The 13,764-nt window shown below is 45.8% G+C and overlaps 1 protein-coding gene across 1 annotated transcript in view; it reads right to left on the reverse strand.

The window, feature by feature from the left end:
• The window catches only part of Spred (Sprouty-related protein with EVH-1 domain), an 84,931-nt gene extending 83,916 nt beyond the window's left edge, over nucleotides 1-1,015 (reverse strand). Inside the window, exon 1 of the mRNA XM_037418978.2 lies at nucleotides 384-1,015. Within this exon, the coding sequence (XP_037274875.2) occupies nucleotides 384-406 (23 nt within the window). The 5' untranslated portion in view covers nucleotides 407-1,015. The remainder of the gene's footprint in view (nucleotides 1-383) is intronic.
• Nucleotides 1,016-13,764: the final 12,749 nt, after the last annotated feature.

The following is a 13,764-nucleotide window of genomic DNA, read 5'->3' on the forward strand; positions in this document are numbered from 1 at the left end:
GCACCACAGCGCGGTTTGTTTGCGCCGACGGTTCGTTGTCTAGGCGAAAGCAGTTGGGATCCTCTCTATAACTACAGTGAACTCGCTAGCCGGTTAAACTCGAGGCGAGATCGGTAGAGACAAACACGAACGTCGCTACTTACACGGTGAACCGCGAACATGGGCAAAAAAAATAAAAAATAATAAACAAGCCGGTGTTTTCGGACCAACGAAAAACTCTTGCCTGAGCGGAGGCGGAGTGAGTGTGGGGTGCTCCTCGATTTCGGCTTGTGGAGCGCCCGTGGTTTTTGAAGCAAGACGATGGAGAGAAGCGAGAATACGCGTGCTCAATAAACGAAAAATAAGAAAGGAAAACCGAACCGGCGTAGGGATAAAATACTCACTCGTGGAAGCTAGCTTCGGTCATGTTCCCTCCTCGGATGGAGTGTCATTTTGGCCGCGCGCGGGCTGCTTCGTCCGTCTTGCGATAATCCTCAGGTGTAGGCCGACGGGGGCCCCGACTTGGACGGGAAGGAGAAGTCGTCGACGCCGTCGTGGAGCTGCCTCGAAGTCCTCCGAACGGTCATTGACGAAGTTTTCTCTTCCTAATCGTTGTTGCACGTCGTTTCACCAAATAGAGATATGAACTCCCCACGCCACTCAGCACGGACAACACAACCGACGCCGCTTCTCACCACTGCCCCGCCAACAAGCCCCGGCCACACGCACTCACCAAAAGCCCCCCACACTCGTAGCTCAACACCGCCGCCGCTCGAACTCGGCTCGCAGTCCGTTCCCGACGAAGCCGTAAAACGCGTCTCCCACTCCTGCCGCGAGCGAGCAAGTGGCGAGGATGAGAGAGCGCTTGCCCCGCCGCCGCGCTGCATTGTGGGATAGGCCAACGGTGAGCTTCCTCCGCGTGCGAGGTCTGAGGAGAAATAGTGCGCCGCCCGATCACTCCGTGTGACTTCACCGATCACCCGCAAATGAAAAATACCGTCGAATACACGCTTACCCAACACTTTCCAATGATCAGTGTCCTCTGATTCAACTCACACAGCCACGACCGGTCTCTGTGTTTGTTTTGTTGAGCTTCCGAACCGAGTCCGGGGAGGTTTTTTGGATGCTGTCTGTCGGGGTGCGGACGCTTTGGCGGGGCGGCGGAAGGCAGTGCTTTTTCGTGTTTATTTTTCCGCCGCGAATTCAAGCAGGCTTCTCCTACTCGGGAGATGCGGGAACCTTGGCGCGAGCAAAGGCGTATCTATTCCTGACGTTTGTGTTTTGTTCTTGCCCTGTCTTTCCGAGTGGGCACAAAGGGATAGATAGCCGAAGCTTGAATGAGGAGTGTGTTACATTTTGGGGAATAAACCGATGGGGTTACAGCAGCAATACACGTACGTAGATTGTAACCCCAGCCTATCGCAAGGGAGTAGGCGGTTTCCCGCCACATCACTGCGAGGCAGCTGACGATATCGTCCAGAAACAAGGAATATTATTTCTACTGTCACACATCTTTGTGCTTGGCTTTCGTACAAGCTGCCGGGTATTAAGAGAGCACCCCGGTAACAGCGGGTTGCTGATTTTAGTGTCCAAGCTGCTGGATACGCCCTTCATTGTGAAAGAGAGTTCATGCAAACTCACGCAAGAGAAATTTCGTAAAGCACATCCACATCTTGTCCGCCTCAGTTTTGTCCGTACTTCAAATGAAGCAAAGGATGCCATGAGTAAACTTTGTTTTAAATACGAGCTCATATGGAACCATCCCTGCTTCATTTGGGTGTGGTCTTCTGCAACGCATCGACAGATGGCGAAAAAAGAAAGAGGAGCAGGTTGGTCCTCGGGTCAAGTTGTGGGGGCTGCGTGCGCATGCGTTTAGTCAAGCAACGCTCAATGAGTATCGATAGTTTGGATATATATAAAAAGTATTTGCATAGCATTGATAACAGAACGTTTTGAAATATGTTTTTAGGCATGCACGATCGATTGAATACGGAAAACATATTCTAGTCGAAAACACCTTTCTAAACTCCTTTTGGCTATACGCTACTCAATCGAGCTTCCACAATCGCTGTTTTTATTAAATAAAACCTTTCTGCTGAAACATTTACGGGGTTGTGAAAGCTATGTGTCAAAACACCTTTCCCGCTTTTTCGTGTTTGTTGCAAAGTGCGGCGTTTGCGCTACCGTACTATAGACTTCCTGCGAAGTGATTGCGTTTCTCCGCAGCACAGTCCTAACTTTATCGCCAACTTGGTGATTTAAGCAAATTTTTTATGTAGCCGTCGCTAGCTGATTTCGTTGGGTTTTCCTCAGCGCTCATATGACAACGAGGACGTCAGGGCGCTGACCTGCTGGGTGAAACTTTGTATTCCGCACACGTGCGCAGTTACGTATACGACTGAGTTTTCAGCGTAAGCTCGAGTGATATCACCCATGTGTGCGCGGAAAACGTTTATTCGCGGAGCTTTCAGGCCCGTAAGGGCCCCTCACGTAGAGGGAGTCCTTGTTCCCGGACAAGGCCGCTCCTCGCGCCCGTTGGATTAGAGCTCCTTGAGCTACCAGTCCTGAGCAATTGAGAATACATGGCTGCCTCCTATGCCTCTCTAGTAGGAGAAGGATTGGTGGGAAAGGAAGGATTCATATGACATGCCCACACCACGTGAAAGTTGTCGCAGACTTCCCCTCACTGAGGGCACCGCTCATCGAGGTTCGGGTCAAAATGCTTTACTATTGCAAGGCACAACACGATGTTAGTCAGCAGGCACCTTACTGGGTTCGTTGCAGGTCATTTGGAAATGCACAAGTTCAAAACGGTGTGATGAAGAGAGGGAAAAGAAGGAATCGCAAATGCATTATCTAGACTGTCTTGTTTGATACTCTGAAACGTGTTGAGGCACTAACCTGTCTTGTTTGTTAGCAATGCTGTGACCTCCGCAGTGCCTTCCATTGTCTGTGTTTGTTGCTCTAGACAGGGAGCAAGCTGTCTTCTTTGCTAACTTGAGAGCTAACTAGAGCCCCCCCCCCCCCCCCCCCGCCCCCTCTGCCTTGTTTTTTTTTCTTTTGGAGGTGACGACAGAATACGTTGAAAGAGTCTTTTTTGATCAGTAAAAATGTGTGCAAACTCTTCGCGGCATAGATCACTGGCAGAAATAATCTGCTCTTATAACCACGTAAGGTTCAGAATGTAATTTTTTGCAAGCACTCAAGAGCAGCACTCTAAAAGCCACGGCATCAGTAACTACGATTTATTGTAGCGCAACCAGACAACAGGAAAGCTATCTACATGCACTCCTATGAAAGAGCCGGTGTACTAGTTATGTAGATATATTGCCTGGATTTCTAAGCAGCGAAGTAAACAAATGCGAAGCCATTTTGTGTGTGTGGATTTTCAGTTGTGTCTGAATACATGTTGTGCGTGGTATGCGTAATTCACTTGGTTTAGTACACTCAAGAGAAAACAGTTTGTGGCATGCAACTCACTCGAATACTCCCTCTGGGCAGCATGATGCACTATCGAGTCACGAGCTTTACGGCACTTGTGTTTTGTTTTCATTTTTGCGTCAAACTATATAAATAGTGAGTTATTGTGCGGTGTACATTTGTTGAACAGGTCATTCGTTCTGTGCTCTTTTCTATTTTCTATAAGATGGCCTAACATAGCCACATTTTACTTCTTCGCGAAGGATATTGTACGGCACGCAACTGGGTTTATGAATCGACATAGATAGCTGAATTTAGCACCCGCATACGACATGCACGACCCCAGGAATGCACTTTTCAAGTAACAAATCAAGCGAATTTCGTTAGACCTAACGTGGCGGTTTGATGGAAACTGAAGTACCTGCTGAGACCGATTTTTGTGGGTAAAATGTTTAAAACCGAGTTTTTATGACTTCCATGAAGAGACTAAAACAGTGCACACTTTGTCAGGTTTTGTTACCGTTACAGCAATGCCGTGCAGACGGTATTGTCAATTCTCCTGTCACTTTTCGGCGGGCAATGCACGTGAATGAATGAAAAGCACTACGCAGAGTCAAAAGCTGGATTCTTCCTTTGGCTGACAACTGAATTTGATGGAGTCTGTCACTAAGCGTCGGTAAAGAAATAGGTTTAATTGGAAGCGCCTTCTATTTTTATTCGTTTCGGTGGTAACATTGATTTGATTTCAGGTGCCTTGTCAATACGTGTCGTACAGATCACGTTGTAAAATGTTTTATGAGCTACAATCTCAGCTATGCATTGCAGAGTCACTGCCTAACTCGACAAAAAGGAAAAAATAGAACAGCTGACTACCTTAAATAGTTTACACATGGCGCATATACACTGATGCACTGCGGCAACGGTAGATCGTGTCCACTATCGTGTGACGCAACACGTTCACATAGCACTTTATTTTTCCGATGACATTGTCGCATTCCCGTAAGGCTGCATTACACATTACACTTTTTTGCACTACTCTGCACTTTAGCACGCCATTCTTTGACACGACGCTACACTTCCATATGACTGCATCCCCACATGAAACTTCATTTTAGCAGTACCAGAATAACTATTGATGTTCAACATCCAAAAGCTACGATATAATTATGACAGATGCCGCGGTGGAAGGTTCTGGTAATTTTGACCTCCTGATCTTGATTTACGTGCACCTAAGTACACGTACTTGCACCGTTTTCGCCTGCATATGAAGTGCGGCCGAAATGGCCGGGATTCAATCCCCCGAGTTGCCTATCAGCAGTCCAGCACTGCATTTCAGTGCCGCGTCACATCGTACAGCGCCACACTCTTCAGTATGACGCTGTATACTTCCACATGACAGTGCATCTTCTCACGAGGCGTCATTTCGGCGTGCCATTTTTCGAACGACACTCCACTTGCACCTTCGAAATACGCTTCATTTTCCACACGACGCTCTTTCGCCCGAGACCACACTTTTACATGACACGGCATCTTCGCATGAGGCTCCATTTTGTCGGAACATTCTTCCCCATGATGCCACACTCTCTAGTGATCCGGCACCTTCACCTGAAGCCTCACTTTGGTGTGACATTCTTCCCCACGACGCCGCGCTATCACAGGACACGACACCTTTGCATAAAGCATCACTTTTCATGCAGTCCTTTCCACGACACGGCACCTTCGTCTGAAGCTTCATTTTCATGTGACATTCTTACCCACGATGCCACACTCTCACGTGACCCGGCGCCTCTGCATGAAGATTCATTTTGGCTTTACATTCTTCCCCACGACACTGCACAAGTTTCAATTTGGCGGAACATTCTTCCTCATGACGCCGCACTCTCGCATCACACTTCTTCGCCTGAAGCTTGATTTTGGCATGCCGTTCTTATCTACGACGCCGCACTCTCACATGACACAATACAATTGCATGAACCTTCATTTTGATATAACATTCATCCCCACGAACCGCACTCTCACGTGACCTGTCACCTTTGCATGAAGCTTTATTTTGGCTTTACATTCTTCCATCCGACGCCGCACTCTGTAACGATACGGCACCTTTGCATGAAACTTTACATGGTCATGACGTTCTTTCCAATGACGCCGCACTTTACCATGACACGGCACCTTCGCCTGAAGTTTCATTATGATGTGATATTCTTCACCGCGACGCCGCACTCTCACATCACGGGACACCTCAACCTGAAGCTTCATTTTGGTGTGATCTCTTCCCCATGACGCCACACTCTCACCGTGATCTGGCACCTTTGCATGAAACTTCATTTTTATGTGACATTTTTCCTCGCGACGCTGCACTCTGACATGACATGGTACCTTCGCCTGAAGCTGCATTTTGGCGTACCATTCTTCCTCACTACGCCACACTCTCACATGTCATGGCGCTTTTCCCTGAAGCTACATTCTGATGTGACATTCTTTCCATGACGCCTCACTGTCACATGATCCGACACTTTGGGTGAAGCTTCATTTCGTTGTGCCATTCTTCCCCACGACGCCACACTCTGATGTGACGTGGCACCTTCGCCTAAAGCTTCATTTTCACGTGACATTCTTCCTCACGACGCCGCTCGCTCGCATGACACGACGCCTTCGCCTGAAGCTTCATTATGGCGTGACATTCTTATACCCAGATTCCACCCTCTCACATGACACGACACCTTCGCCTGAAGCTTCATTATGGCGCTACATTCTTCCCCACGACACCACACACTCACATGACACGACGCCTTCACCTGAAGCTTCACTATGGCGTGACATTCTTACCCATGATTCCGCACTCTCACATGGGAGAACATCTTCGCCTGAAGCTTCATTATGGCGCTACACTCTTCCCCACGACGCCACACGCTGACATGACACGACGCCTTCGCCTGAAGCTTCATTATGGCGTGACATTCTTACCCATGATTCCGCACTCTCAAATGACACATCCATGTTTGAAGCTTTATTTTGGCGTGACCTTCTTCCCCACGACGCGGCACTCCCACATGACACGACATCTTCGCCTGAAGCTTCATTATAGCGTGATATTGTTCCCCACGACACTGCACTCTCACATGGCGTACCTTCGCCTGAAGATTCATTTTGGCATAGCCTCCTTCCCCACGACGCCGCACTCTCAAATGACACGACGCCTTCACCTGAAACTTCAATATGGCATGGCAATCTTCCCCACGATGCCGCGCTCTCACATGACACACTTTCGCCTGAAGCTTCATTTTGGCGTACCGTTCGTCCTCACTACGCCACACTCTCACATATCATGGCGCCTTCACCTGAAGCTTCGATCGGAAGTGACGTTCTTCCCCATGACGCCACACTGTCATATGATCCGGTAACTTTGGGTGAAGCTTCATTTTGTTGTGACATTCTTCCCCACGACGCCACACTCTGATGTGACGCTGCACCTTCGCCTAAAGCTTCATTTTCGCGTGACATTCTTCCTCACGACGCCGCTCGCTCACGTGACACGACGCCTTCGCCTGCGATAAAGCTTCATTATGGCGTGATATTCTTATACCCACGATTCCGCACTCTCACATGACACGACACCTTCGCCTGAAGCTTCATTATGGCGTGACATTCTTCTACACAACACCACACGCTCGCATGACACGACGCCTTCACCTGAAGCTTCATTATGGCGTGACATTCTTACACATTATTCCGCACGCTCACATGACACGACACCTTCGCCTGAAGCTTCATTTTGACGTGACAATCTTGCCCACGCGGCCACACTACAACGTGGCCAGTACCTTTACATGAAGCTTCACATTGACATGACGTTCTTTCCGATGTCAACACGCTTTTCCATGACACGACACCTTCACCTGACATTTCATTCTGACGAGAAATGGTTCCCCAAGTCGCCGCACTCTCGCGCGAATCGACGCCATTGCATGGATCTTCATTTTGCTGTGACATTCTTCCACAGTATACGCCGCACTGTAACATGACCCGGAACCTTTGCATGAATCTTCATTTTTACATGGCATTTTTTCGACACCTTCACAAGAAGCTTCATTTTTACATGACATTCATTCCGATGCGCCACACTTCAACATAACACAGCACATTCACCTGAAGATTCATATTGTTGTGAAAATCTCTCCTATACGACGCCGCGCACTCACGTGGCATGGAAACTTTGCACGAAGCTTCATTTTGGCTTGACGTTCATCCCCATGACGCCACACTCTCACGTGAATCGGCAACCTTGCATGAAGCTTCACTTTGTTGTGACATTCTTCCCCACAACGCCGCACTGTAACATGACCCAGCACTTTCGCATGAAGCGTCATTTTTACATGGCATTCTTTTGACAACTTCACAAGAACTATATTTTTACATGGCATTCTTTCCCATGCGCTGCACGTTCACATAACACGGCACCTTCCCCTGAAGCTTCAATCTCATGTTACATTCTTTCCCACGACGCCGCACTCTCACGTGACCCGGCATCTTTGAGTGAAGCTTCATTTTAACATGACATTTTCCCCCACGACACCGCACTCTGATAAGACGCGGCACCTTCGCCAGAAGCTTCATTTTGGCGTGACATATTCTTCCCCATGGCGCCGCACTGTCACATGACACACAGTCACCTGAGGCTTCATTTTGGCGTGGATTTCTTCCCCATGACGCTGCACTCTCACATGACACGGAGCTTTCACCTGAACCTTCACATGGGTCGAACATTATCACGACGTCACAATCTCACGTGACACGGCTACTTCGCTTGAAGCGTTATTTTTACATGGCATTCTCTCGGCACATTCATAGGAAGCTTCATTTTCACATGACAATCTTTCCCAAGAGGCTACAGTCTCACATGACATGGCACCTTCACCTATAGCTTCATTATGGCGTGACACCCTTCCCTACGACGCCAAACTCTCTAATGACAAGGCACCTTCGCCGGAAGATTCTTTTCAGCGTGACATTCCTCCCCACGACGCTGCACCGTAACATGACCTGGCACCTTCGCGTGAAGCTTTATTTTTATAAGACACTCTGCCATGACACCGCACTCTCATATGACACGGCACCTTCACATGGGGCCGCAAAGCAGCCTTACTAATATACGCTGCACAGTTGTTTTGCCCCATTTTTATACAGTACTAGACATCATTGAGTTTCCTAATGTACACTAGAGGGAACTTTCCCTGTCCTTCCTCTTTCAATTATCCTCCTCCTCCTCCTGGCGCTAGCGTCTAGGGGAGCTGCATGCACGGCGCTTCAGTGAGCATGGGAATGATGGGTAGTACACACATTTGTCCAATCTTCATACTTCTGACCTGCTTTTGGCTCCGTGTATGTTCGTGTGGCTTAGAGCTAATTTCTCATGAAACAAAAATCAGCAAATGTTCAGCGGTTACGCTTCACCACCCTATTTATTAAACTTGGCTTTCCAAATTGGGTCACGAAGTTCAAAAAGGTTTAATATTTCTTTCAAAACAAAACCAAAACACAGCAATACACGAAGCCGCAAGTACGATTGCCGCCCGCAAGTACGAAGACTATATAGGCAAATGTGTGTACTACCTATCATTCCCATGGTCGCCGAACAATCGCAGCGACAGAGTCCGCTGAAGTTTATTTGAGGAAACTCTATGGTAGACATTATCATTGTTAATTAAACACTTTTTTTCACAGCCACAGTGAAAAAAAAGTAGACTAATATTCTCAGCCTGCTCTTCGGGCACCGCACCTAACACAACTATCGCTCCGCCGCGGTGGTCTAGTGGCTAAAGTATACTCGGCTGCTGACCCGCAGGTCGCGGGATCGAATCCCGGCTGCGGCGGCTGCATTTTCGATGAAGGCGGAAACGTAGGCCCATGCGCTCAGATATGGGTGCTCGTTAAAGAACCCCACGTGGCCGAAATTTCCGGAGCCCTCCACTACGGCGTCTCTCATAATCATATGGTGGTTTTTGGGACGTTAAACCTCACATATTAATCAATCATTAACACAACTGTAGTGCAGTATTTACCAAATATACGGAAAGTTTAGAGGCATGTCGAAACTGGTGCTCTCGTTTGCGACAGTGCTACGGACAGAAACTCTGTAGCTATGGTTACGGGAACGAGAGGCCCGAGACGTCGTGAAGATTGATCGATCGTTGACACATCCAATAAGCTGAGAGGCTTCAATACGAATCAAGAGACTAAATCGATGACTTCGGCACACACATTCACTCTTGAGTACGTTTAACATTTTCTCCGATTATATTAGAGGTCCCCAAAATCGGTACTTGAAAGTGTCGTACTGTGCATAGCTTACAAGGATAGATTTTAATACACTTGGACTGGTGTTTTATGTAGCTATATAATTTTAGTTGTTGAAACAGCACGGCCGTGTATGCGTGGCAATTTTTTTCGTAGTTTTGATGTAACGATACATGCATAGTGTGTATAAATGCAACTAATACGTCATATTATGCTGGTCATTGCTCGGCAGGATCCTGAAGGGCTGAATGAGAGTGACAATATACCATTTAACTGGACGAGCATACCACTTGCCTGGATGAATGAAAGAATTTAGAGAACGTAAATGAAAGATAAACCATAGATTTTGTAGGAAACGAATGCATAGATCATGAAGACGCAGAGCCGATATAGTTTTGAACAACGTCCTTTGTGACCGAACGGGTAAATAAGGTCATAGTTTCTTCAGAAAAGACATTATTTTAGATGCGAAACATTTCTTAGCGAACTTCAGCAACTTTGAGCGTATCTATCTATCTATCTATCTATCTATCTATCTATCTATCTATCTATCTATCTATCTATCTATCTATCTATCTATCTATCTATCTATCTATCTATCTATCTATCTATCTATCTATCTATCTATCTATCTATCTATCTATCTATCTATCTATCTATCTATCTATCTATCTATCTATCTATCTATCTATCTATCTATCTATCTATCTATCTATCTATCTATCTATCTATCTATCTATCTATCTATCTATCTATCTATCTACCTATCTATCTATCTATCTATCTATCTATCTATCTATCTATCTATCTATCTATCTATCTATCTATCTATCTATCTATCTATCTATCTATCTATCTATCTATCTGTCTCTCTGCCTGCCTGCCTGCCTGCCTGCCTGCCTGCCTGCCAAGGAATTATTGTGGCCGCAATGAGTGGACATTCAGAACATTCCTGTTATCCGACATATCTGTAGCGCATACGGGTTCTGAGCAGGAGTGCAAATCGCTGTCTATTAGTAGGCAGTAAGTGACGCAATGCGCGGGCGTCTAGAACGCTTCGTGCAAGGGCGTCCTTCACGCCCGCTCAGTACGTTATCTACAGGCTACATGAATAACAATGACTTCTCGTCGAGGCAACTGAGCAAGGAAGTAGTTTGTGTTTCCTAAATGTCTGGACATCAACATCATCAGCATCATCATCATCATCATAACCGTCATCATCCTGACTACGCCCACTGCAGTACAAAGGCCTCTCTCATGTTCCGCCAGCCGACTCAGTCCTGTACTTGCAGCTGCGACTTTACACCCACAACATCCTAATCTCATCTGCCTGTCTAACTTTGTTTCCCTATCATCAGTTTGCCCTCTTTGGGAATCCATTCAGTTACCCTTAATTGCCAACGGTTATCCTGCCTACGCTCTACGTGGTCGGCACATGTTCACTTTTTCTCAATTTCAGCTATGATATTCTTAACTCCGGTTTGTTTCCTGACCCAATCTGCTTTCTTCTTGTCTCTTAAGAATGCAGCCATAATTTTCGTTTCCATCGGTCACTGACTTGGCAGCAGCGGGGGCAGCGAAAGCTTGTTCCTCACACGCCTGTGTTCGAATATTTCAGGTTTGCATTCATTTTTTGTTACATACTAAACAAAGATTATTCTTTTTGCTGCCTTTCTGCTGCCAAGGTGGTGATACATTTCTTGTGTGAAGTATTGCTGTATTCATGAGTGAATTGACTAAGTTGCGAGAAGAAATGAGAAAGGAGATGATTGAATTCAAATCGTCAATTGAAAGAGAGCTAAGAAAAAAAATAAGAGACCTGCAAAACAGTGTGAGCTTTTTGAACGACGAAGTTGAGAAAATAAAGAAAGAGAATGCGGATCTTGTGGTGGATAACAAGTCACTCAGAAGCGCTAATGAGCAGTTGAGAACCGAGTGCGAAGCTTTCAAGAAACAAATGTCTCGACAAGAGCAGAGGATAACTGCATCTGAGCAATACTCCCGCAAATGTAACCTTGAGATTAAGGGAATACCCAAACTTGCTGAGGAAAATCTTTGAAATACCCTTCACAGGATCGGCGGACTAATGAATGTGCCTGTAACCAAAGGTGGTGTTGAAAAATGTCACCGTGTACCAGCAAAGAATGCCAGTTCAATACCGAACACAATAGTCCAATTCCGCAGCCGTTCAAAACGTGATTTGGTGCTGCAGAAAGCAAAGAAGACGCGCATCTCGACACAGGACCTCGGTCACGCCTCCAACACACCTGTGTTCATCTATGAACACTTATTCCCAGTCCTAAAGCAGCTTCTTGGAGCGGCAATAGCTAAAAAGAAAGCAGAGAACTGGAGGTTCGTGTGGACGAATGATGGGCATATTCTCGCACGAAAAGATGAAGGCTCACATGTATTGCACATTCGCGACACAAGCGACATTGAAAAGATTGCCTAAAAACGCTATCCGGAATTGCAGTACAGCTTCTGTTTCGCCTTGGCGGTATCACATTGTGACGTCAATAATCTTGTAGGAAATCGGTGTAGCGGTAGTCTGTGCTGCCTTCATCTAAAGATTCGTTCAGCACGGAACAAGGAAGATGATCTATCTATTTTTCTAGATACGTTTTCTTTTTCTTTCGACGTAATAATGATTACGGAAACTTGGTATACTTCAGACGACGAGATTTACAAGCGAGGTGGTTTCAATACTTTCTTTCTTAACCGAACAAAGAAAAAAGGTGGTGGCCTCATGTTTCTAGAGAAAAACTGCATAGACGCTCAAATAATACCACAATTTTTTTATGTCAGTGCTGTCATTGAGTGCTTAACTTTGACTACACGTAAATACATATATGCTGTCATGTACAGACCACCCGATTCATCTGTGAATACATATATTAGTAGCCTTGAAGAATTATTAAATTATGTATATGACAACAATTTAAAACTTATTCTTGGCGGTGACCTTAATATCAACATACTGGAGTCGTCTGCTGTCGCAATTACATTTGTGTCTACGGTCAAGTCGAGTGGCTACGATATAGCAACGAAAACTCCCACACGTATCACACCTATACCTCAGAAACGTTAATCGATCTATTTATTACTAACGTAAACAAAGATAACGTAGAGACTGGTGTAATATGTTGTGACATCAGCGACCACTTCGCACTCTACTTTGTTCCGGAGAGTGCAACCAAGAAGTCTCAAACACTGCCCGCTAGAACAGTTCAAAATATCACACCTCACACTTTAACAGCATTCAGCACAAGCCTTTCCCAAACAGACTGGAGTGCGGTATACCACTCAGAAACTGCAGATTTAGCCTATGAAACATTCTTGATTATATTTAAAAAAGTCTATTTTAGACACTTTAAAGAAAAAGTTCTACACAAAGGCCGTAGAAGTCGCAAACCATGGATCAATCGCGAGTGTTTAAGAATGATCGAAAAGAAATCAAGGTAATTCAGAAGGTTTTTAAAAACTAAGGATGCGTTCGACTTAACCGCATTTAAAGAATACCGCAATAAGGCGAACGCCTTTATCAAGAAGAAAAAATAAATTACTTCAATCAACAATTCCATGCAGACAACTGCAAAGGGAGTGCAGAACTGTGGAAGAAACGTAACGCTTTGCTTCACAGGACACCGATCTCTCCTGGGGTTACTGAAATAAATATAGATGGTCGAGCGGTTACACATTTAGAGCTCGCAGAAAAATTTAATCATTTTCTCACAAACGTTGCACAGCCAACGCAAACAGCGCAGACAGCTGTAACTGACGCAATGACAATACAGACAAAGAACATCTTTCTTCGACCAACCGATGATCAAGAAATAGTTTCAATTTTTTCCACGCTAAAGCAGAGCAGTGCTCGTGACATAGATGGTATTCAGATTTTCCCGATAAAACATGAAATCGATATCATAGCTCCCGTGCTCTCTCACATTTATAATTTGTCCCTATCAACAGGCTGTTTCCCAAAACAAATGCAAACGTCTGTTGTCAGCCGTGTTATATAAGAGAGGAGACAAGAATGATCTTACGAACTATCGGCCAATTTCTATATTACCC

This window comes from Rhipicephalus microplus, chromosome 6 (assembly GCF_043290135.1).
Source record: "Rhipicephalus microplus isolate Deutch F79 chromosome 6, USDA_Rmic, whole genome shotgun sequence".
NCBI lineage: Eukaryota > Metazoa > Arthropoda > Arachnida > Ixodida > Ixodidae > Rhipicephalus > Rhipicephalus microplus.